Source organism: Falco naumanni, chromosome 4, assembly GCF_017639655.2.
Source record: "Falco naumanni isolate bFalNau1 chromosome 4, bFalNau1.pat, whole genome shotgun sequence".
Classification (NCBI taxonomy): Eukaryota; Metazoa; Chordata; class Aves; order Falconiformes; family Falconidae; genus Falco; species Falco naumanni.
In genome coordinates this window covers 35,386,212-35,410,659 of record NC_054057.1, presented here as the reverse complement: position 1 = coordinate 35,410,659, position 24,448 = coordinate 35,386,212, and the positions used below count along the sequence as shown (strand labels likewise).

At 39.3% G+C, this 24,448-nt stretch overlaps 1 protein-coding gene across 3 annotated transcripts in view; it reads right to left on the bottom strand.

The window, feature by feature from the left end:
• SLC25A13 (solute carrier family 25 member 13) overlaps positions 1–24,448 on the bottom strand; it is a 101,584-nt gene that overhangs the window by 42,940 nt on the left and 34,196 nt on the right. For all 3 annotated transcript variants that reach the window (XM_040590229.1, XM_040590228.1, XM_040590227.1), the window contains 3 exons: positions 23,638–23,753; positions 7,910–8,049; positions 1,134–1,280 (listed from right to left, as the gene is read on the bottom strand). In XM_040590229.1, the coding sequence (XP_040446163.1) occupies positions 1,134–1,280; positions 7,910–8,049; positions 23,638–23,753 (403 nt within the window). The remainder of the gene's footprint in view (positions 1–1,133; positions 1,281–7,909; positions 8,050–23,637; positions 23,754–24,448) is intronic.

Genomic DNA, 24,448 nt, shown 5'->3' with positions numbered 1-24,448 from the left:
CGCATTCTGGAAAAGGTCAACTGAAATATGAAATTCACAGGCACTTCAAGTCATGGAAAACCAGCAGTAAGCTCTCAGGCTTCTATCAGGCAGTCAAACAAAATGGGAACAATGAGGTTCAAACAGTTATTCATACTCAAATGTGAACTGAGCCTGAAGTTTTATTTTAAAGTGGTGTTGGGGCTGCACATAGAAAAACTATTGGACCAATTCCCTGTTTAAAGTATATGATTCTTGATGAAGCAAATTTCTGAAAACAATACATAAGCTTACCAAAATTTAATTGACCTTGAAGGAGAATCAAAAATCTTATGTTTTGTGAGAGTATATGACCCAAGAAAGCTGACAAGACTGAGGAGAAAATCAACAAAGCAAGTATCAGATCTCGTTGTCAGTCCCCAAGTCTTGTGGCTATGCTTTTTCCTCTATGCTTCTTCCAATATTCTGTCCAGGGTATGCAGTTCTCATCACTTCACACATCTCCCTGGAATCCTCCCTTGCAAATCAAAGCACAACAGATTTCTTTAAACCTGGATACGGCCAGACTTTGGATTACTTGGAAAGTGCTGCTACAAGTTCCCGAGATTAGAAACTGTGGTGAAAACCAAATGTACCTTTGTTTTTTCTTCAGTGAAACTGCAGAATTGTAATATTTAATTTGGTTTAGGTACTTCAAGCTGAAAAAAAGCATACACTCAAGTGTAACAACTATCAGTTAATATATAGTGAATGTCCTTGGCTGATGTTCCAGTTCATACACTGTCCCATGTTCTTGGAGATGACACTTGGGAGCTTTGAATTGACATTACAAAGCAAGTCCTTTGACTTCCTAAATGGGATGTAGAGGCATTCTAACATATTTGACACAGTCTACTGTGATGGAGTGACTGGAAATAGTCAGGCATTGTAGGCCATTACCTGCTTAGTCTTTTATCTCATATGATGAGGAACATTGAGGATACGTATTCTGCAATGAGGGTTAACTTTTATATGTGTAGATAATAACCACTAAACATAAAAACATGCATCTGTAAGCTGGACTACATGCCACGTATCATGGTCAAGGTACATAAAAAAGGAATCCCACATTTGTATCTCAGGTCTTTGCCAGTTAGGATACCAGAACTACTCACAGCTACTAGACATTCTTCTACAAATGGTGTCAGCATGTGTGGCCGGATAGTGACCATAATGTCCCTGAAGTCCATAGCGGTGACTCTTCCAGCCTGAGCATTGTCTCGCTGCACAAAAGCTTGTTTTGCATGTTCTAACTGTATCTCCTGAAAACATATGGGGGAAAAAACCCAAAAGTTAAGTTCAAAATCATCACCTTAATAGATTTTATATAACTTAATTCTACGAGATACCTCACACTTAACAAAACACAATTATACGTAATCTAATTTTAACTGGATATTGTATGTGTAACTTTCAGCCTTTTCTACCAGTGGCATAAATGCTCTCCATCATTGAGCCCAGTATCTACGACAACCATCATGATTTCTCTGCTGTCTGGACATTAGGTCACACAATTCATTTAATTGAAAAATGAGGACATGTATCAACACACCGGTGCAGGTAATCTCCCACTCATGAACACTAAAGTGTCCCATGATGTGCATTAGCCATTTTGTTACGTGTGTCACAGCAGGTCAAAATACTTTCTGTAAAAGTATTCACGACTTCTTGAACAAGGACAACACAAGGATCAGAGATTTCCATGTAGACACCCACTAATCTTGAAAGCATCCCCTCAAAAAGCATCCTCATTTAAAACAAAGTTATTTATCTGCAAAAGACACCAGCAGTTTAACGTAGAATTTCTTGTATCATGACTGATGAAAGCTAGTTCTCAATATTTCAGCACTAGTAACAGGCAGAGATCAATCACAAGTGTTATCTGATGCAACCACCTGATAATCTCATTTTGTGATTCAAATGTACCCCTGAGAGGAGAAAAAAGGCATTTGATTTCCCAAAACTATCTTTTCCTACTGTGACCCACACCCTTTTTTCACAAATTACTGTTAGACTACTCTCTTATTTTTTAATTTTTCATTTAAAAGGAAAAATCTTGCACGGATAATAACTTGGTAATACATATGAATTTTTTGTTCAGTTCTACAGGTTTGCCAAAACCAGAAATATCTTTTGGTGATGCAGTTAAGACTTCCCAATCTGTATTTCTTTGCTGAACGGAGGAAAACAAATCGTTGCCATGTCCTCCCTTTAAATTTTCATAAAAGGCTTATAAAAACTTCTTCACTGGAAATACAGTGCTTAGTCCGAATACATATTCAAACTCAGTTATTCAGAAAATGGAATCAGAGCAAAAGTATGCCAGCAATACTAAGCAAGTCTTGCAGTGGACCATGATGCTATCCTATTATTTCTATTACATTTGCAAACATATGCTTTAAAAGTCATATTAAGCCAAGAATCACCAGCACAATGTATTCATGGTGATTATGATCTCCTGTAAGTTGGTATTTATCTCACAGCAGCATCCAAGGGAACAGAGAGTGAAGGGCGAAAGGCAAATTCAGCCAGTGTGGGATCAGACCTGCTGGCAGCACAGCCGCCATCCCTCCTTCTGCTCATTCAGCTCACACCGACCACCGATGCACGCTGCCACTCAAACCATGCTTGTCTTTTCATTTCAGCCTCCTGACCTCTACAATTTTAGCCCTAATTTCTAATTAAACCATTGTACCCTGACCCGAAAGGTATGATGAAAAGTTCCCAATATATTAGGCAGAAGGAGGAAAGGGGCAGGGGGGTAAAGGACTGATCGATCCATGTTTCAACACTGCATTTCACTCACAGAATTATTCAGAAATTTCTGCTTTTGATGAGAAATGCTTGTGGGGGTTATAATTTGAAGTATTACAATTTCAGTTCTGTCACGTTTCCCTTACATTACAGCCCCTTATGTGGAGGTGTTACCATTCAGCAATAATATTCACTCTGGCTGGATGCAGCCATGTAAGTCCTTGCTTCACCCCAATTGTGACTATAATTTCAACAGAAATTTGAAAGCAAGCAATTTTGGGAGGCTTATGGTGGGAAGTGCACAAAAACAAAAAAAACTTTGTCAGCTTGAGGCAGGCAGCTACTCAGGAGGCAGAGAGCTCTGAAGAGGAGTTAGGTATAATAAGTCTTGTATGCCTAAATACTCACCACCTGGCAGGTGGAAACATATGAACAAACAAACAAAATATTTGTCATTAAGTGGCAATATCACCAAAGAAAAAAAAATCACTTAGCAGAAGGATTAAATGAGAATGTAATGTTGCTGAATGTGAATGTTGCTGTTTTCTTCTCTCATTTGATTTGTTTTAACCACTGAAGCTGCTGGCAGTGTTGTGCTGGCAGAATCCAGCACTAAAATGCAGTAAAAAACCTGATCACCACCTGCAGAAGTCCAATGTGTCACCATCTGTGAACACCCATCAGCGAGTTTGGAGGTACGCACACCATCGGTGGGACCCTGGCTGACAGCGATGTCTCAGCCACAGAAACAAAGCAGGGTTCATGTTCCAAAAAGATTAAGTGCATGTTTCTTGTCATCACCCAGCTAACTGCAAGAAGTCTGTTAGTACTACAGTTGAGTTCAAGCCAAAACACCCCATCCTCTCTTGCTCACGTGACTCGTTCAATCCTTTTGGTACGTGTGGAAACCACTACAGAGAATTTATCCCACTTGGTTAAACACGGTCAAGGACTCGGTGCTGTCATTTGCCTATGTTCTTGTGAGCTAGGAAAGAGCTGCTTAGCTGTTGATAAGACAGCAAGACAAAGCTGAATAGGATGATGTCAGTCTTTGGGAGTTCCCCATTTGCACCTCCTTAGTTCAGAAATGAAATGGTTTAAGTATACTGCAAATAGATAGAGAAGATTCGTCCCACCTTCTCAGAAAGGTAGGGTCTTTTTAGGCTATGGTTATTTTCAGCTGTGCTACACATTTTCCAGTTGCACCAAGCAGAAAAAGGCACAGAGACCTTCAGCCATGTGACGTTCTCAAAAACCTGACCACGGCAGCAACACAGCATGTAAGAACATGCAGACCATTACATGGTAACACAGTCTCAAAACTAAATTTTACCTATAAAACCTGTCACAAAAAAAACCAGACAGATGTGACTTCTCTAATCACTGTACCCTGCATAACAACATAATAAACTCAAAGTGTTTAACTCAAAAGAAAAGCTATCTATTCCCTCAGTCTCCAAGCCTTAAAGTTGAGACATCTCACAGCATGACTATGTTTCAAAATGAGGCTCAGTAGCTACTAACAGTTTATCAGGGAAATCTTTATGAGATGTTTGTAACATCATCTATGCTGTGTATACACAGCTAGTATTAAAAATACCACCTTAAACTGAAAACCAATAAAGCAAAGTCATGGTGTTCAGAGATGCTATCTGATTTGCAGTAATTTTTATTGTTTCACCTATTTCAGTCCAGTATTGTTTACCTAGACAGACTGTTTAAAGAAATACAATCCCCACTGCTTTGCAATACAAATTACACATCCTAAAGTACCTTCTCTGACTAGACTTTCTGTAAACTTGGATATACTTCGAAAACAAGTTTCTCCCTTGATGCTGAAATTCTAGAATTGCCCCAGGTAGTGTAAGACTTTGTGAAAAATTAATTTGCACATCATGGCAGGCACACTGGCACCAGAATTTTCATTAAATTGTTTCCTATCTAGAGGTTTTTCTCAGCTTTCACTTACAGCTCATTAAAAGCTTCTTTAGTTTCCACTTAGATAGAAATTTATGTTGGGGTTCCATCCCAATGGGTCTACAAGTCATCAGATACAACACAATCCTTTCCACTGGAGTAGATCCCGAGGTTCAATTATGAAGAGTACTACTTCATCAACTAATATGCTGGGCACAAGTAAATTCCCAGACAGTGTGGAAACGGATTTACCAGGCCCACACATAAACATGTTAAAATTCATCCTGCAGAATAGGTTGTATGTGCTGAGAAAGGGGCCAATGTTGCTCTTCATGAAGCAAGACTCGCCACTGAAAAGATGATGGAACATGACCATATCCAAACAGATACGGATGTGACAGGTATATAGTGGAGATACATGAGCTGCTTGTAAGCTAGCAAAATGAGAAGCAGGGTAAACCAAGACACCTTGAGCCCTGGGTTTATGCAAATAGATTGCTAACTGTATTCGAGCCAAGCAGTTTGGATGCTATACTTCTGGGTATCTCTGTCACTATAGATAAAAAAGTGTTGGCAGGATATAAATATTCAGACTCCCATCTAAACTCTTCTTATTTAAAGCCAGAAGAGATCCATCTTGCGCATGGATAAAATATACTAATGTTATTTTCCACATACCTTCAGCTTTGCCAGAAGTGATGATTAGCCCAAATGCTGTGACAGATAATGAATATGTAACAACTCTGTGTGGCATAATAGGACCCAACGTAAATGAATTTGAATCTAGCTGGATTATTTCATTAAAAGTTGCAAGTTGCATTGTACTTACAAAGCAGTACCTGAAGCAACTTAGAACACCATCTGGTCCATGTTAAGTACAATGTAAAGAGCATTCACACATCAGGAATGCAGAAAGGTAATTTGGTATCCACTGTGGTCTCCTGCTGTCTAAGGTCCAAGGTCTAGACATCCTACCAAGAAGACTGACTCACGCACAGGCAGAATGTCAGTTGTCAGAGCACCAAAGGTTTCAGAGCTTAAAGGAAGACTTCTATGCCTGTGAACATTAACTCTCCAATCTGTGTTAAGAGTCATTACTGTACCCAAACTTCAGTATCTGTAACACAATGCTGCAAGGCAAGAGTCAGCAGGGAAACTTATGTGTTGCAAAGATTTACAGCTCTAGACAGTGGGTAAACAGATGTACCCAATTATGCTGGCTGACTGAGCGTCCTAACAGACTGTACCCGATAGCAGACAATTAATTTATTTGAAAGTTCTTGCTGCCTGCACCAATGCTGAGAGCATCTTTATTAGCAGCCTTAGAACTTTTCCTGAATGCTTCTCACCTCTTTAGAGGGGACACAGAATCGTCATCCTTATTTCTCCAGGTTTATGCTCTTCCTCCCTCTTTCTGTCCTGTATGGATCATCACCAAAAGGGCTGTCTGCCTCATGAGGACCACTGACATGTTCCAACACAACCTTTTACTCTGCTACTTTTTCCTCTGTCAATCTTTACACTGCAACTAGCTAATATTCACTTTTGCAGTAGAGCCAGGTTAAAAAAAAAAAAATAGGAAGAAAGAAAAAGAGGCAGGGACAAGACACACCAAAACCAAATACAACTTTCCTGAGAATATGATCACATCCAAGAAAAGTAATTTCAGACAAGGAAAAAGGAACACCCCTCCACAGGAGAAAGCTTAGCAGTTAGGACTCATCTCCAAAGTCAGAGAACTCCTGCCTCAGCTCTTGCTTTTCCTAATTCAAAGAACAAACACAGAAGAACACAAAGACACAAAGGAAGAACTCAAATTCTCCAAATACCCAGCCATGAGGTTACAGGCTGGTTTAGCTCTGTGGCTTTAACCTCTCTCACCATCCCCACACTTTTGGTGGTTTTTTTTAAATTGGCAAAAAAATGTCCTTTTTTCATTTTGGGGTTTTCTTCAGATCTCTAAACAGATTCATGAGGCAAACGGGTCTAGCTCTGTTATGACTATGATTTTAATCCATACATCCTGGGATACATATACAGGGACTATTCTGTAGCTGTAAGGCGGTAACACCAGAATATGTAGCCAGAGGCACTTTCCTAATCAAGTAACATATTTGCTTTTTTATCTAAAAGAGGTTCTAGTACACTATTCTGTCACAAAACTGGTCTATGTCTCAGCTACTGAGGAGTTACAATAGTCAATACAAAACCTAAGGGAATATGTTTTAATCATGTGACACCTGACGTCCTCTTCATACAAAATTAATTAGACTCTGTTCTACAAAGTCAATTTGAAACATTTGTCTCAATAGCATTATCTTAATTATTCCTCATCAAAATGATACCACCTCCTACTGTGAACTAACATACTTGTGTAAACAAGAAAAAAGAAACCTTGTAGTCTTGAAGCAGGTTCCCATTTTAAAACTCTCTAGTGTAAATACTAATACAGGCATTAAGTATTCAGAAGGAATACAAATAAGAAACTCACATGTTTCACCACTTCAAGGATCATTTTTCCTACTGAAGACTATTTTTAACAGTACAATTGAAATACAGGTAGGTCTTTTTTTATTTGCACAATATTTTACTTTCTGTAAGAAAGTACCCCAAAGTATAAATAGCCATATTCCTTGCAAAAGAAAGATGGTATTTTATTCTCTGTATACCACAAGCAAAGCTAAGTAACATTACCCTATCTGAGATACTTTAATTCAAAAAAATCAAAAGTAAAGAAGTGCATGGAAAGGGCTTGCAGCAAAACATCTTTATTGGATACCAGCACTGAATTAAATACATGTTTGGTAAACATGCTGTTTACAAGACAGAAGTACTTCTTAATACCAGTCTGGCAACTGGGTCCAAAATGTTCAATACTGTTATTTAACATTCTTTGACTCATGGATTTAAATATACAAGAGATTTTCAGGCTTAGAGGTCTACGTTTTTAATTTCATGTCTCTGTCTACCCAAGCGAAGAGATTACCTTCTGCACACAGCTGCCAAAAACAAAAGACTCCAGCTAGCCTGAATCAGCACTTTTACGATAAGCATTTCCTATTTATCAACACACTATAGAAGTCCACAACTCTGACTGTAAAAGCCTGCACTTGGTCTACTTTCAACTTTCCTACCAGCATGGTATTGGGCAAGCTTGCAAATGCTTTGATTCTTGCATCATTCTTATTACTCTTGACAAACTGTACTCTATTAGACCCACCAGTAAAAACTGGGTGAATTCCGCATATGTTAGGTGTCTTTTTCTATCCTTTCCAAAATGCAGCTGTACGAACTCTGAATTCCAGTTAAAAGGAATGTGCTGGTGAATCGTGGTCTGGCCAAAAACTTGTTTAGCATCCTCTGGGAAGAAAAGAAAAATGTTCATTTAATAATCAAATAAAATAAAATAAAACAAAACAACAATAGAGGCAAGCATATAAACATATGATATTTTCAAACAGGAAAGCAATACTGTTCATATAAATTAGCAACATATTGTAAAGCAAACCTGATTTTTTTGTTTACCAAAATCATCATAAAGTTTTGAACACTGTCACAAATTCTGTCTGAATAATCTTTTTATTTGTCAAGTTTTACATTCACAACAATTCATTAGAAGGGACTCAACTAGATATTTCAAGTTTCAAAGTCAAACAAGAAAAGATTAAAATTAAAACACAATTTATAAAAAGATGACTAAAGCCAACCAATTTTCAGCATAATCTTTTCAAGCTGCTAACAATGAAAGTTTTGTGCAACTATAATTCAGGCTTTTGTATTATTCCCAGAGATCTCCAAATTCAAACAAATCAACTACAAAAATACCAGTATTTCAGGATCCACTTTTCTGTAGTTACCTTACAGAAGCATGCAAGACAGAGGTGGGAGGGACACGGCAGGCAGGAACACAAACTTACACCATTTCTAGCACTAAGCAGACTTTAACCCCAGTTCTCTGCTACAAGGAGAGGAGCAGCACAAGTCTGTTTGACCACATCTAAATGCAAGCCTCATAGTTTAGTTCAGTTTAGTAGTCATAACTGGGCAACAGTTTATTATGGGCTTGGCAGACTTTTTGGTAATACACAGCGTTTTTGGTGAAGAAACAACTGTTTGAAACACACCAAGTCTACAATCAGTAGAAAGGACCATACACTGCTGAAACAGGACAGTGCGTATTTTGACTAATAGTAACAGCAATAAGATCTGAGGAAGTACTTGTCTCGCACGACAGTGCCCTCACTTCGATGCGATAGTCTGTCTCAGCCAAAAATACAAGGCAAATATATCTTCTGAAGACAAGCTCAAGGCCAGAGCTTCCCAGCTGCTACACACCTTCCTAATTGCTGTGCGACTCCTCCAGCCACGCCAGGCAAGTGCCAGTTCTTGTCTCCTGTTAGTTCCTGCGAGCACAGAGAGCTGGTTCCCAGAAGACACTCCCTGCCCACAGGCAGGGCCAGGAGCTGTCTCCTGCTCCCTTCATGCTTTGTGGAAGAAAGACTAGGAGCCCAAACCCTCAGCTCCTGTCTGTCTCTGTAAGCAGCAGAGCTGGAAGCCAGTTCCCAAGCGTGGCTGGTGCCTGTGGTCAAGGAAATCAGTACAGCTTTGTGCTTGCCTTTGTCCGGAATGAGCTGGGAGCCACCTCGCTGGAGCCAGACTCTGGCTACCAGGCAGGCCTGGGAGATGCCTTCCAGCTCACCCCAGCACCACAAGCTCCTTGGGGCCGTGAGGTCCTGTCTCCTGCACAAGCTGAATTCTGGCTTCTGGTTCAGCCCATGCCAGCCAGGCACAGCGGCTCTGCTGACCTGGGAAAACCCAGCCAGGGCGGAATTCCCACTTTCAGGCAAGGAGGCAGGAAAAAGTGATGGTGGGATGGCACAGCCAAGAGCCAGGATGATGTCAGGAAGCGCCCAAGTGAATTTAAGATAAAGACAAAGGAAAAAATGGTCCCAAGCAGGTGAAAAGGGCACGTGCCCTGCTGCACTGACCCAAAAGCACTGCAGTTGGTGTTACCCATAAGGACAGCTTGTTCTACAGTGAGGGGACTTCACAGAGAAACCAGAGATGATACTGCAGACCTCTTCCCATCCCTCGACACAGTCAGTAGTTTCATCTTTAAAAACACAGCACCCACAGATCCCAGAGAATCAGTAGCGAAACAGCAAGTTGGATTTAACTTACAAACAGAAAGACTGACCCTAGTTAACCTCAAATTCATAACATTCAGAACTTCAAGTCCTATTGTACTGTGAGAATTTTCTCCAAGCAACATCAGCAGCCCCAGCACAGCATTGTTCATTCATGTCTTCAAGCTCCATCAAAGCCAGCTTGGATCTTGTCCGCCAGCATTCTTCAGGAGCAAAATTCTGCTCTCAAGGCAACCGGAGGGAAAGCCAACTGGTTCAGGGTGAGGTCCTGTCCCTCTGCCGAAAGTCTTTTATTTAGGATGCTTCCTACTGACACAGCTCAAGGCACCTTGCCACATGTCATTGGAAATCACCTTTATGAAGTTCCTGCTTTTTGCCAGACTTCCTTCAAAGAAGGCAACCAGCATGAAGACGACAACCTGTCCTGCCCACAAACAAGAGGAAATTAAGGCTGTCTCTTCCTGTTAGCGACCACTCTTGCTTTTCCAGAGGAATGATGCTATTCCAGAACAGCTCCGGTACCTCTCTCTCGCACAGAAATCGGATGCTCGTCAGTTTCCTCCTTCCCTCTCATCCAACCTCCAGAACTTCCCCAGAGCAAGACACTGATACTGTTTGGATGAGATTAGGAACAAGTCACCATTACCAAAAACTATGTTTGGTTGGACTCCAGATTTGTCTTTGTCAGAGAAAAAAGGTGCTTTATTACTTGATGTGAGGTAAAAGATACGAAAGTCTTAGCTAGTATAAAGCAGTCTCAAATTCCTTCTGATTGGGCCAGGCTCCCCACAATCTTTACTTTAACTGTTAAAATATGAAAGTTACAGAATGTCCTCTGGGTATGCCGCTGTAATTTTATTTTAATTCATTATTATACATTAGCTATCTTGAAGGAACAATGCATCTTGCTCCCCAACTCTGTGCCTTGTAAACCTTCCTTAGCTGGGGCCCAAAATAAAAATTGCAGCTCAAGAGAACATCAGGAAGTGAAAAAGCTCAAACATCAAGAAGTGAAAAAAGGGTAGTTTCAGACTAAACACAATGTTTAATTATGGGCATTATAAATGGCAAAGGAAGCCACAGCAATGGCACTTAAAACATCATCAAGCCAGCTAGGAACACAGCAAGGTCTACATCCAGGGCATCTGTATTTGCCTTGTCTATTTTAGAGATCAAAGGCTACACGTCTGCTTCAGAGGTTCACATAAGTACAAATATTCCTCCAAACAGTCCAAGCAGGAGACGTACGCTTAATATTTCCTACGACTTGGAAAACACAGACTACCACATTAGTGTTGGTATTTAGTACAATAGTAAGAGAACTCCCTTACACTACTTGATCTTTTCAAAATCATACTGTATATTGATGTCAATATGACTTGGCAACTAATACCAGATGCTTTTCTGACAGACTGCATGTCGGACTGTAGTGCTGGCAGCTGACTGGAAGATTGCCTACTGTGCTTCTACTGATTCTTTGACAGCACAAGATGTGGTATCCTGCTTGCCACTACCTTTTTACACATACCCTGTACTTCCTTTTTGCAACTAGTTCTGGTTCACAAACTCTTTTATATACTCAGGGGACAGTGTTTTCCCTCTTTTCTTGCTAGGTGTCATCATCCATTCATCTACCACAATGTCACTGATGCAAGTCTCATCTTAGTAGTCAGACTGCCTGATTCAGACACTAAAGACCATTCATACTCCATTACAAATCTTAGGTGTTTTAACCTGTGATTTACTGATCAAAAGGCATCCAATTTATAGAACTCACTCAAAGTTATTGATCAGTTCTAACAGTATCATCTCCTAATCATGTAAGTCTAGTAATGGATAATTTTTAAATGTACTTTTGCCTTAAACCTGCAGCTGAAGTTCCACAGCTACCCACAAGCTGCTGAACTAAACACAGTAAAACACAGAAGCAGCAATGTTCTTCAGTAGCCAAGAGTTACTTTGTGTGTATAGACCTTTTTTCAAAGGAACCTGTTTCACAGAGTTACAGAAGGACTCGTGACAGAAAGGGCATCTGGATATCAACTGGTCCACTCTCCAGCCAAAGAATGTCCAACCACGTCAGGCTGCTCAGGGCATGGACAGCTGAGATTTGAGCATCTCCAACGATGGACATTCAACAACCTCTCTGGGCAACTGTGGTTTGATGCTAAACTGATATTTTATCAATAGCTTTTAAATCCATAACAAAACAGTTCAATTGTTTTAGTTTCAGTTTTAAAAAGGCAAAATATTAATGCTCCTACACCTGGAGCCATAAGAGCACAAGATCTAAAGGTAGCAAAACATAAATTTCTGTGTTTGCTCTGTTCAAACCACAGCTGTTGGAAAGCAAAACGAACAACAGGTTGAAGAAATTTTTTAAATACTCATTTTTAGAAATCCATGCTGTCATTTTGTCCATATTTAAAAAAATTAACTTTGAAGCTCAATTTTAAAATAAATTGCAAATTTCTAAAACAAATAGTTCTTTGTCCCTGCGCTGCCTCTAATTAAAAAATTGATACCTTGTCATTGGTTTCTGATCACTGTACAAAAAAGTTGTTCTTTTTCCTCCAGGTGAGTTGCCTACTGGTCTCCAGTGGGGGTTTTTGGTCCTTTGAGTCCTGGGGTCTTTCTTCTCTCCAACGTACTGATGTCTATGTGCAAATGCTTACTGTATAAAGAAGTATACTGCATTCACATTTCCATACTGTGACTAAGAATTATAATAGAAATAAAGCAAGCTTTGGAATAACTACAGGCACTCTTGACGCAACACAGACCACTAATATTCCCCATGAGAATATTATCTATTTGGAAATGCGAAATTTTAAAAGGAAAAAACCTGAAAGTCATTATCACACCACATTTTATATTTAAGAAAGGTCACTTGACAGAATAAGCTACTAAAATCTTTACAGGGTACAGTCCATAAATACCTGATGTATTAAATCTGACTTCTTTTGAACTATTTATTTCCACAAGTACATAATTTTTTCAAGCAGCATCACTGTTAAGTCCAATATAGTTAATACTATCTCATTGTATAGCTAGAAAAAAATCTCACGATCATCTACAACAATGTCACTGCCCTTACAAAACAGTTGCAACATTCTGTAGAAAAGCTGTCCTCATGGTCTCTATTTTATGTAAATTATAGGTTCTAGATATTTTATATATGTTATACCTTTACACAATTAAGCTATTTGTGGTATAGAAAACCTGTACCAAAACCCTGGACCTTGAGAAAAGAAGATATTATCCTGATGATACCGGCAATGGCAACTACGAATAACACAGGCTACCTTCCGCAAAGAGGAAAACAAAAGACAAATTTGAAAGGACATGAATTATTCTAAGTTAACAAGAGTTCCCCATGCACCGATAACCTTTTCAAACCCTTCTAGCAGTAACTGCTTCTATATCCATCACACTTAAGGCCCTGAAGAGGAACATAAAAGCATCATAGCTACAACTTGGATTAATGAAGCAAAATTTATGCAAAAAGTGTGGAATAGATATTTTATATAAAGATATAAGGTTTTTGAAACCTGAATGTGTAAATCCCTGTCACTCTGCTTAGACAAAAGGTGATACCTTTATAAAATCATGTCTTGTTAATGGTTAAGAACTTCTGTTCATGTGTTTGGCAACAGTTTTCCTTTAAATAGCTGTAATAAAAAGTGTATTTTTTCCCCAGTCATTTAAAATCTTACACGAAAGAAAAGGCAAAGACGGAAGTCCAGTTGGTCAAATTAAACTACTGATGATAACAGCTGTTTCACCATCGTGACTAGAAAATCCCAGCACTCTGCCAACTGCCAAGCAAGACCTGACCTAAAGCTCAGCAAAGATGAGAACAGAATGATTTCCACAGGCTTTGGTCTTCACTGACCATTCCAAACAACTCCACATTTTCCACAAGTTTCATGTCCCTGTGTGCACCACCAGGTTCTACAACCTCTTCTCCATGACCCATCCATCAGCACAAGAGATCAGGGTCCAAAGAGCTGCAGGAGAAAGAGCTAGGAGAAGCCTCATCTCAGGTCCTTGCTCCTCCTTTCCTGAGCCATGCCATAAGGACACCTGCATCTCAGTGGCCCCAACCCCCTGACGTGACTTCCCAGCCCTACCTGCCTCATCCCTGTGGACTTCTTGAGCTGACCCTGGTCACTGTCACCAGACCTGCTCTTCTGCCCTTGCTCAGGTAGTGTGGGGTTGTGCCCCTCATCAGTGAGATCTGTGCCCATGCCCTGCTTGCTCGACTGCCAGCTCACCTGCCTGGCAGAGCAGCTACCCATTGCTGTTCCTGGCCACCGAAAAAGTACAATAAACTTGTGCAAAACCACATGTGTACAGATAGAAATATATACATGCCAAACACTCAAGTAATATTTTGTATCATCTTGTTTTACTGGAATTGTTAGGGTTTATCCGAGGTTTGAGTTGACTGGGGCTTTTTGTTCAGGTTTTTTGTTTTATTTTGTTGGGGTTTTATTTACTGATGTGAACTTCAAATACACAGCTAGTTAGGGGTCATTCCTATCCTTCTACAGTCTGGCACTAAGTGTTCTATAATGATTACTTTTTGTTTTGGAAAACAAATGTCGACATCACATCTGCTCAGCTAAGTTGTGGAATGATGGGTAGTCCAAGTACTTGACTGGGTTGTCTGTTTATCCCCATTCACCCAGAAGAGGTACAATGCTCTGGAAGTACAAGCGCTAGTATCACCTTCATGTCCCTGCTACTCTGTCAAGGAAATGGGTTGAAATAGTTTTATAGCAGCCATGCTGTAAATGAAATAACACATTGGAATAGCTTGATTACTAAGGATTGCAAAGGAAAGGTACTCATCCCTCCAACTCCCCTCGACAAAGCAGTAAGGTCTGTCACAGCCACCTCTTCCACAGGTTAGAAGCCCTGAAATAATACACTGATGCTGTATTTTCACTGCTTCTTAATTTTGTGCAAAACATGGACCACAACCTATTCTGCAATTCTGAATAATAATAAAAAAATATACTAGCTCCTTTCCTTCTTAAAATATTACAAGGAAAGTATCTGGCAGAACACTCAAACTGAAGCTGGCAGAGTAGAAGCAGAGCACATAATTTGAAGATAATGGGATTGTACCACATGACTTGAGGAGGGTGGGGGCACTGGTACGAAAAAAGACAGCAGCTCAGGTCAGTGCAATTTATCTGCACTCTATCATGCAGCGTCGTTATTGTTTTAAAACAGATTCATTCACAAGAGTGCAAAACCCTCCATTAGTGCACCTGATCCATTTAGACTAAGAGCAGTTTCACCTGCACCTGAAAAATGTGGCTGCACATATACACCTAGAAAAATTCAGTTCATTTTATAATTTTGTGTGTGCACATGCATGTGTAAGTGGTAGGTTATTTTTTGATAGGACTAGTTACTCCAAATTAAAAAAAAAAAAAATCCCCAAAGATGAAATTAAGCTAAAATAATAAAAATGGTAATTTTAACCAATTTAACTATGTTGAGCTAGTCCAGCTGTGGACTAGTGCTGAATTGTAACAGACAAGCAGGAGTTTCCACTGCTTAACAGGAGGCAGCATTGCTTGTGTGTAACCAAAGCTGTCGTACCAAATTCAATGCCCCCGTTTCCATGTGGGTAAGTGAAATCATCATCTGGACTCATTTCTGTTATTCCCATCACGGGATGTTAAAAACACTGGACTTTCAGAATCCAGACTGACTCAACACCTTTTTCTATACTGGCAGAGGCTGACTTCACTGTAGCTGTCCAGGAAATACAAATTTACTTCAGAACTCATATGATTGTTTCCTACAGCAGTTTAATACACAACCAAAGTGATAAAAGCAAACTCCTGGCTTAAACAAATTATCCTAAACTTTACACTTTACTCTCCAGTACAGACTTGAGAGCTCTATTTCTTTAACAGCTATTTTGCTTAGATAGATGGTATAAAAAAAAAAAATCACTTTCTTGCAAAGCATTAACATACATTTTCCCCCACTTAAATACTTGAATTTCAAATGCAGCATAAAATGTACTCCCACAACAGTACTGTATTAGTATAAAACTATTTTAGTTCAATTAAAATGTCTAACTATCTACCCCCAAACCTACCTAAACTGTAATTTTCACTTTGAGCACTTCCAATATGTTCTCAGTTTTGTTTTCTTTTATCAGCTTATCAAATCAGGTCCTGCATTCCAAATGTTGGAAAAAAATAGTCATTAACTGCTAGGTAACAGCAGATTTTCCAATTTAGAAAACTAAATTACACACACTGCAAAAGTACGTGTATTTTGCTCTCTGAAATTTCATATTAAAATTTGTAATAACAAAACACTTTCTTCTAATCTGTAATTCCAGGACAATTTGAAAAGGGGATAGGGGAAAAATTAAAATAAAAATCAAGATTAAAGTGGTATACTGCTGCTGCCGTAGTTTAAATATATTCTGGTGAGGAAGCTTCTGGTTCCTCCCCAAATGCTGCCTAGTAATCATGTTGGTATTTTGGGGTTTTTTTTTCCCAACAGGATATACAGCTATATGAAAGATGGCTAACCCTCAGCTTACTGTTAACCAAAGAGTGACCTCATACAGTGGAAACGTACTCTCAAGTTGGCTTTTCCCCGCCTTTTCCATACTTTTTTTTTTCTTTTTTAAGTAGCATAAAGTAGCAGCAGAAAGCATAGTATTTTAGCCATCTAAGCATGCAGTATTCTTGAATTATCCCATCAACTGGAAGTGCTCTCTGTTTCCTCTGTATTTTAAAACTGGAGCCATTATAGTCAATTGTGCAAATCTACAGTTAGTCTTTCATAAAAACTGGATTTTTGACCCACTGAACTGGAACAGATTCTAAGCAGTTCTTCTGATCTCTGACAAGATACCATACAACACATACATGCCAATCTGGTATTGGTGTGTATCTACAGTCAGTCATTCAGAAAACACTGCTCCTAAGTCACTAAGAATGTTCCAAAAATCAAGGTCGTTCTTTTTGCAGTACAAACGGATTATTTAAAGAAGTGCAATAAATCTCCACATATATGAAAAAATGGCTGCCTTCACAACGGTTTTTCACCTCCAGGTAACATACTAACATCTGGAGCATGTCAATGGAAAGCAAAAGCATACGGTGTTTCTTGGGCCGCCCTCATAAAATGAACTGGTTAACTCGGCACATCTCCAGGCAGAAAATGTACTGTACTGTGTAAGGCCCAACGGAGTGCCAGCACCCTCAGAGACAGTCACAGCAGGGCAGAGAAGCAGGAGGCTGGAGTCTCTCACTAAAAGTGGCTTCCATTCAGATGTGAACCCCATTCATTTTGTGGTTAGAAGAAGCAACAAAGGCTGTATAGCACCTGTTATACACAGAGGTGAGATTAAGATCAGTATTCCTAACCAAATGTCTTTCAGATGTCATAAGCAGAGTTTAAAGATACCAACAACCAAAAAAATCCCCCCAAAGCCCCCACCAAACCATGAAGTCAGTACGAATCCTAACAAAAAGTTCAGCATGCATCCCCCTTTAGGAGAGAGGCACTAGCTACTGAACAAAATTCATCTGGTTATAACTTCCTTGCCCTATCCAAACTTTTCAACAAGGACAGAGCAGTCTTACAGGTTAATTTTATGTTAATGAAAACATTACCACAGAGAACACGTTTGTGCCTTCATGATTTCTGCCAATCAAAAGATCCACAATAAGCTTCTAGTTTCACCCCTCCACTGAAAATGTTCTTACTTTTTTATCTTCTTACCCTCCCCACGCTCTGGCTTTTGTGCTCTTGTCACTTCTAAGAACCGTGAATTCATTTCCTCGTGACGTAACCATACACTGTCCAGTTTAACCTGGCCCTGACTTTTGGCTGAGATACGTGAGTGCTTCTGTTACCTCTGCTAAGCACTGCAAATATCCCCAAAAAAGCAGGCTCTTTCCAAGAGTACCATCGCTCTCAGCGGTTAAGATTTTGGATCCAAGCTCGTCTGCTTCTTCTATCCTCCTTGGATGTAAGGGGAAATAACACGAACTTATACACATACTATTGCATAATTGGCTTACAGAAATGTTTTTCAATATTCTTCCAAGATGCAGTCCCTTAAAAATATTTCTACTTGAGCTGCGGATATCCATAATTTCAGTTTACAGGCATCAGCCTTACACTTCTTTATTACCTTTCTTGGCCTCCTTAGAAGTAAGCAACAAACTACCAAAGACCACAGGTTTGGAAAGCACCAGGTCCCATAAGAGCATAAAACCTAAATTTACCACTTTTGCCCTGAAAAAGAATAATAAAAAACCCAGATCACTTCCACCAAGGTAAACAGCATAACCTGGCTAACTAAAATAAAACACCACTTCTATTTTCTCCATATAAAATAGGCTGGGGTTGATGTCCATGATGTATAGAGAGGCTGGTGGTATGGGGTTTTCTCAGCCTGAAGAAAGGTGAGCTAAAGGAGGACATCATTGCTGTCGGCAACTACCCAACAGGGCAGTGAAGGTAAGATGGAGATGCACAGTGGAAGGACAAAAGGCAATGGATGCAAGCTGGAACATGGGAAATCACAACTTGGCACCAGGGAATTATTTTTCACTGTAACGGTGGTTGAAGACTGGAAGATGCTTGCTCAGAGGCCGCAGTCTCCATCCTCAGAGATACTGACTGGATGTTGCCCCCAGAGCAACCTAATCTTGATGGCCCTGCAAGGGTATGAACCTGCAAGGTGGCTACCACAGTCCCTTCCAGGCTAAACTGTTTGATAATTCTATGATCCTTCCTTGGGTTTTGGTAATAAAGAAGAGAGATGCTCACCTTCAAGCTGATGTTTCTGAGTAGGTAACTTTGATTTTATTAAAAAAAAAAAAAAAAAAAAAGACAAAACAGAGCCAACAACAAAGAACAAATCAAAACACCACATTTCATTTCTGGATTATTATAGAAAATTCAACTGTATTTTCTAGACCAAATGAACACATTGCAATAAAAGGATGGAGCTTCTCCTAATATTTCAAACGACAGATTCTCTTTGTGACTAAACAGGCTTTGTTTTACTTATGATGCCTTCATGAAAGCCTGCCTGGTTACATAACATTTTAGTTAAAAGAAAAACCAAAACAAGAAAAACTTGCCAAGTTGACATATGTCTAGAAATTAAATTCTCCAAAAACAGTAACAAGAAGATTTCAAAAATGTTTTGAAGAAAATAAATATTCTAACAAGTCCTCCTTACATCCTCTTTTAATTAAAACTGGCCATTATTTTGGCAAAATCTAGTACAAACAACAAAAAATATCAGACTAAACAAATTTTGCTTTGTAATGTTGCTGTCGGGATCATCATGTCTAGGCAACTGTCATTTATATACCAACAAATGTTTCACTGTATAGGTGTAAGCTAACACATCACTAGCAACAAATGGTTTCTAACCAATTTGAACCAGCAATGGAAATTTCACTGAGAAACAGTGAAATTTATCAAGTGATCGATGTTTACAGCCTCAGCCATTTATTTTGGTAGTTTAGATTTAATTTTTTCTTGCTTTACATGATATTCAGTGTACTAGGCTGGGCATCACTAACCTAGGTGTTGTAAGAAAAAAATACAATTAGAGATCCCATAAGGAGAGTCAAGTCATACCAAGCAATTACAGGGCAAAGCATAAAATAAACAATCCTCTGTATCAAAAGTAAGAGCTAGCCTAGACAGTCTGAACCTAATCCTTTGGTCAGGAAAGCAATTGTGAGACTCCTGCAATAATTCTTTGCATATTGAAAAAGTATCAGAGCATTACAGAAGAAAAACTCTGAAGCTCGTCACAATAGCTGTAGAGCTATTTAAACCTCTGTTAAGAGCTATGTGCTTTTAGAGAGTTTACAAACAAGTATTCAGGCAATTCCAAGTATCTGGTAAGTAAACAGGAGTGCTTACTAAGATGTATCCTTAATTAATGTGTTTATCTAAGAACTGTACTGATATAATTAATAACAGAAGAGGAGACCCACAATAGCTGCTGTCTATATGTAAATAAAAGTTTTGTTTTGAGACAAAAGCAGAGTACATTGCTCAATTCTGCAGCAGTTATACTAAACAAACAACAATTTGGGGTTTGGGCTCCCTATTCCCTTCCCATTTTTGTTGGGGGGGGGGGGGTGTGTTTTTAATTTCTTAATTTTTTTTTTAATGAAAGACTGACTTGCTTTACAGCATACTCATATTATCCAAGCAGCACAGCACAGCATCCATTTTGAACCAGCTTCAGGTTGAATTAGATGAACTTAGAAAAAAAAAACCAAAAACAAAACCAGGAAAACACACACTATACCACAGCTACATTGCATTAAGTACGAGAGCAAGAATTTCTGCCTGGTGGGAAATTCTAATTTAAAACAAATCAGAAAGAAAATCTTCAAAGCCAGGTTCAACACCAGTTGACAGCACAGAATCAGGCAATTGCATCCCTTTTTGTGCCTCTCCTTTCTCTGTGAGCAAAACCAACGTGGTCAATGCTTATTTTGCCCTTCACTAGTGCTGTGAGAATGGGTATAAGAAAAGTTCCAGTCACTAGGTATCACCACTGCATTATTCACAGCTCAAAACTGTTAGCTCCCATCATTTCATTTATCCATCCAAAATTAGAGATGGAGGTTAAAATGACTTAGTTTTTAAACAGTGACATTTTTACCCAACAATCTCGCCTTTTTTTAAACACCATCTAGTAAAGAATTTCAAAGGGCTCTGCTTCTTTAATGAGGCATTAAAATACAGTCATATGACAAAAAAGCAACTCTACTAAGTCTCTTAAACCCCTGGACTTACATTATCAGCTTTTATGTGCCTGTCAACACTCAACAGTAAGAAGCAATGGTTTGCTCTTTGCCTCAAATTTAAAAGCCAGCTAAACTTCCTCTCACATTCCTGCTGAGAGCTTTAACTCCTTGCAAACTGTCAAAGCTTTGACACTTCAGCAGCAGGTAAATCTACGACATGATGCAACAGCCAGGTGTAGTCTCAATCAGCCACTGGTCACTAATTTACCAGTGGCCATTTCATTCACCTCAAAAAGCAATAAACTAGAAATACTTCTCTCTCTCACACACACACACACACACGTACCCACGCTGTTTTCCGATCAGCCCTTTTAAACAGATGCTAGCTCTGTTGAAGGACCAGGTACAGTTAACTTCCAACTTGAAAGAGACGAAACATTTAAAATTGTACTGATGTCAACATATGGCTAAAATGCAAAGGCATTTCCAACCCAGAAGCTAAAGTAAGTGCAGCATTTTTCAAGAAAAGTAAATGCAAAGTATTAAATACTGGAACTTCTTTACCCAGAACATTCTCTTAAATATCCACAGCCTGGATGTGGCATTCAGTGTAAAAGTTCACTGATGCAAAGCCCATTATTTGTTTTACAAAGGTGCCAAGCTAAGTGCACCTGTGGAAGAGTAAGACTCAGATGATTTGCTTAGTAGAAAATGTGAAATTCACAGCTGGGAAGCCCTATATTCCATTTGGTGTAAGCTAAAATATTTATACCATTAACCTCAGTATACAGAAAAACAATGGCTGCACAGATAAGCCATACTGTTTCTTTGCAACAATAAAATGAGATACAGACTTAAAATGGGATCCTTGAGATACTACACCTAACAGCAGTACAGCAAAAAACGGTATTTTCCCTTTTCTTTCTTCTGTTCCTTTCACGCTGTAATTCCACAGTATACAAAACCCCTATGTAAGTCTCCTAACCTTGATAAGGACTTGATCCCACTCTCATTCAAGTAAATGGAAAAAGATCTCATAATTGACCTCTAAGATGCAGGACTGAGGCACCGAGTGTCCAAGTTACAGGATAGCATTGTAATAATTTATTTGTGAAAATATTAAGGGGGTGGGGTGGGGGTGTCAGAATTTGGGGAACAAAAGGGTTTTTTTCTTACGATAGAAAGTAAAAACCAGCTTTGGCTAAAGGTCAACTGTTCCTGCTGAGAATGCACAACACTGAGACAGTTCTCACATCCTCCTCACTCTAGACATTTGCTGGGTTGGTAGCCACAAGGTACTATACAGAAGTTGCAAATGCATTTATGTTTTCAAAGTGGGAGAGGACAGAATTAAAAAAAACCTATCTGAGGTTCTGCCAATGTTGGCATGTCTCCTCTTTCAAATACCTTAAATACAGCCTGGCATAGGAGTTTCTCTCATCACTAGAAGGACTTCAATGGACTTCAAACGCCAAACAAATCCCTTGACTCACTACGTCAAACCCCAAGGGAAGCATGTGCCAGCAGGAAAAATAAGAACAAGAATGCCAAGAGTTAAAAAAGTTAAGTCAGACTGATTCAGCATTCAGATCAAACAACTACAGTTTCTCCTAGATTATTAACAAGTGCTCCAAGCAACCGGAGGCTCTGATGAAGACAAGAACCTGCACATCACAGGCATTCCAGGAACCCTGGTTTGTCTGCACTGGAACAAAACCTCTGCAGAATACGTGTGCACTGCTGATTTAAAAGCATGCCATCTCTCCTTGCCTCTGTCCATACACATGCACAAGACTGTTAGGCACAAGATACTTCCTTCATCGAGGTTATGATCAGCAGAACTTTTTCCTGAAATTCTTTCAAATCTTTTAGCATCCATAGTAATTTTTACAAAAATGTTCTAACAAGCAGTATTGCACAAAAAAAGCACATCTTTCACAAACTCAACAGACAACCAAAACAATGAAAAAACAAAATAGACACCAGAAGAGACAGCAAGTCTTCTCACCAGCCGCAACTTCAAATACAGATTTTTGGAGGTAGTAAAAGGAATATAATGATGTGCTTCAAGCAACGATAACAGGATCTTGTCAGTTCAAATGGAAAGGGAAGGGCTTTTTTAACAGAGTATAAAACATGTGTGGGGAATACTAGCAAAAAACAAAAGACATGTGAACCATGCATTTTGGAAAGACAAAGTCAATGTCATCCAACTTTCCTTTTACTTAAAAGTGTTTAACAACCAATTAATAAAAATTGAGACATATGGATAATTGTGTCCAAATGTAGATTATCCAGCAATTTTATCCAGCGTAGGTACTGAGGGCAAAAAAATCCCCCATGCTTTTTGAAGTGCAAGCTCCATGTCTCGAGTTACTCAAAACTGCTAATTTCTGAATCCTTCTTCTAGACAGAATGGCCCTTATCATTAGGCAGATGGCAGACAGTCCTGCACATATCAAAAGCTAAACACTCCCCATAATCAAGTTTTAAACTGGCCTGAGCATTTCTCATGTTGTCAGTGTAAACATCACACCTCCAACGCAAAGCTGAATTTTTGGGGGAGCCAGGTAATAATGGATTTATTACTGTAAAACCTCACAGAAGAAAGTTTTAAGCCTTAAAAGGAAGGCAGCTTGAAATATAGCCAATTTAAACAAAAAATAATTCACGGTAATTTCAGACTGAACATTCACCCAAGTCTTCTGGCAACTTTCTTTGCGGTTTCACAATCATTTCCTATAGTCACCTTTCACTGCTGTTCTGAAGACCTGCACAAGCACACTGGGGAAGAGAAAAAGAGAAGTGACCAGTGTCCCTGAGAAAACCACCAAGATGACCATGACCTTGAATTCATATTGTACACGTGTAAATGAGTTATACTCAGCCAGAAAGTTGCTTGGCACTAGTGTAGTTCCACTACCAATCACAATGTTTCCTGCAGTAACAGAAGGTGAAATAGTTTGCCATAAGCAGGGGGGGTTACATTAACAGTGTACATTTAACAACAGTCTTACCAAAAGTAACTTCTCCTTTGCCAGTCTTGTCAAACAGCTGAAAGGCTACTATGAACAATGCGTCTGGAGCACACAGGACTGATTCAAATGCCACAAACTCTTGAAACGATATCAACCTAAGGGATGAAGGAGAAAGCAGGAGCTATGAAACCACTTGCTTGCAGAAAACTGAAACACAATATAACGTAGATTATATAAAAGAAATAAGATCACAACCAAAATGTGTATAAAATGTTATCTATAGGGATTAAAATTTATCCTAAAATGCCCTATCACCAGTGCTGTCAGGAGGCCTTTATATTGCAAGATGGAAATTACTTTGTTGAACAAGGAATTATTCCTCTCAGCAAGTCACAACAGAACACAAAACAAGCAAAGCACTCAGTGTGGCTACTCACCTCAGCTTTAATGTCTAACTGAACTGCCCTCTGGGGGAGCCTACCTCCCTCCTCTGGCAAGACAGAGAGCCAATAAAGATATGAGTAACTTCCTTCAAGACTCAGTACTTAAGGCTTCCGGAAAGCAAATCCACTCAAGGCCTGTATGCTGCCACTCGCTTCTGAAGGAACCGATCAGAATGTGTTATCTGTTTGCTACCAACTTATTAGTCATCCATCGCAGCCCTCCAGTCCTGCGTGTTGAGTCACAAATTTCAAGCAGTAGTCTGCACGTTCTTCCTCAACCCAAGAGCAGTTTATTCAAATTCATCATTACAGCCAGGTTCCCAATACACCAGCGCAGTAGCAGAGCAAAGATAAAAGCAGAGGTGCCCTTCCTTAAGTTCATTAATAAGCAGAAATATGTAATTAGA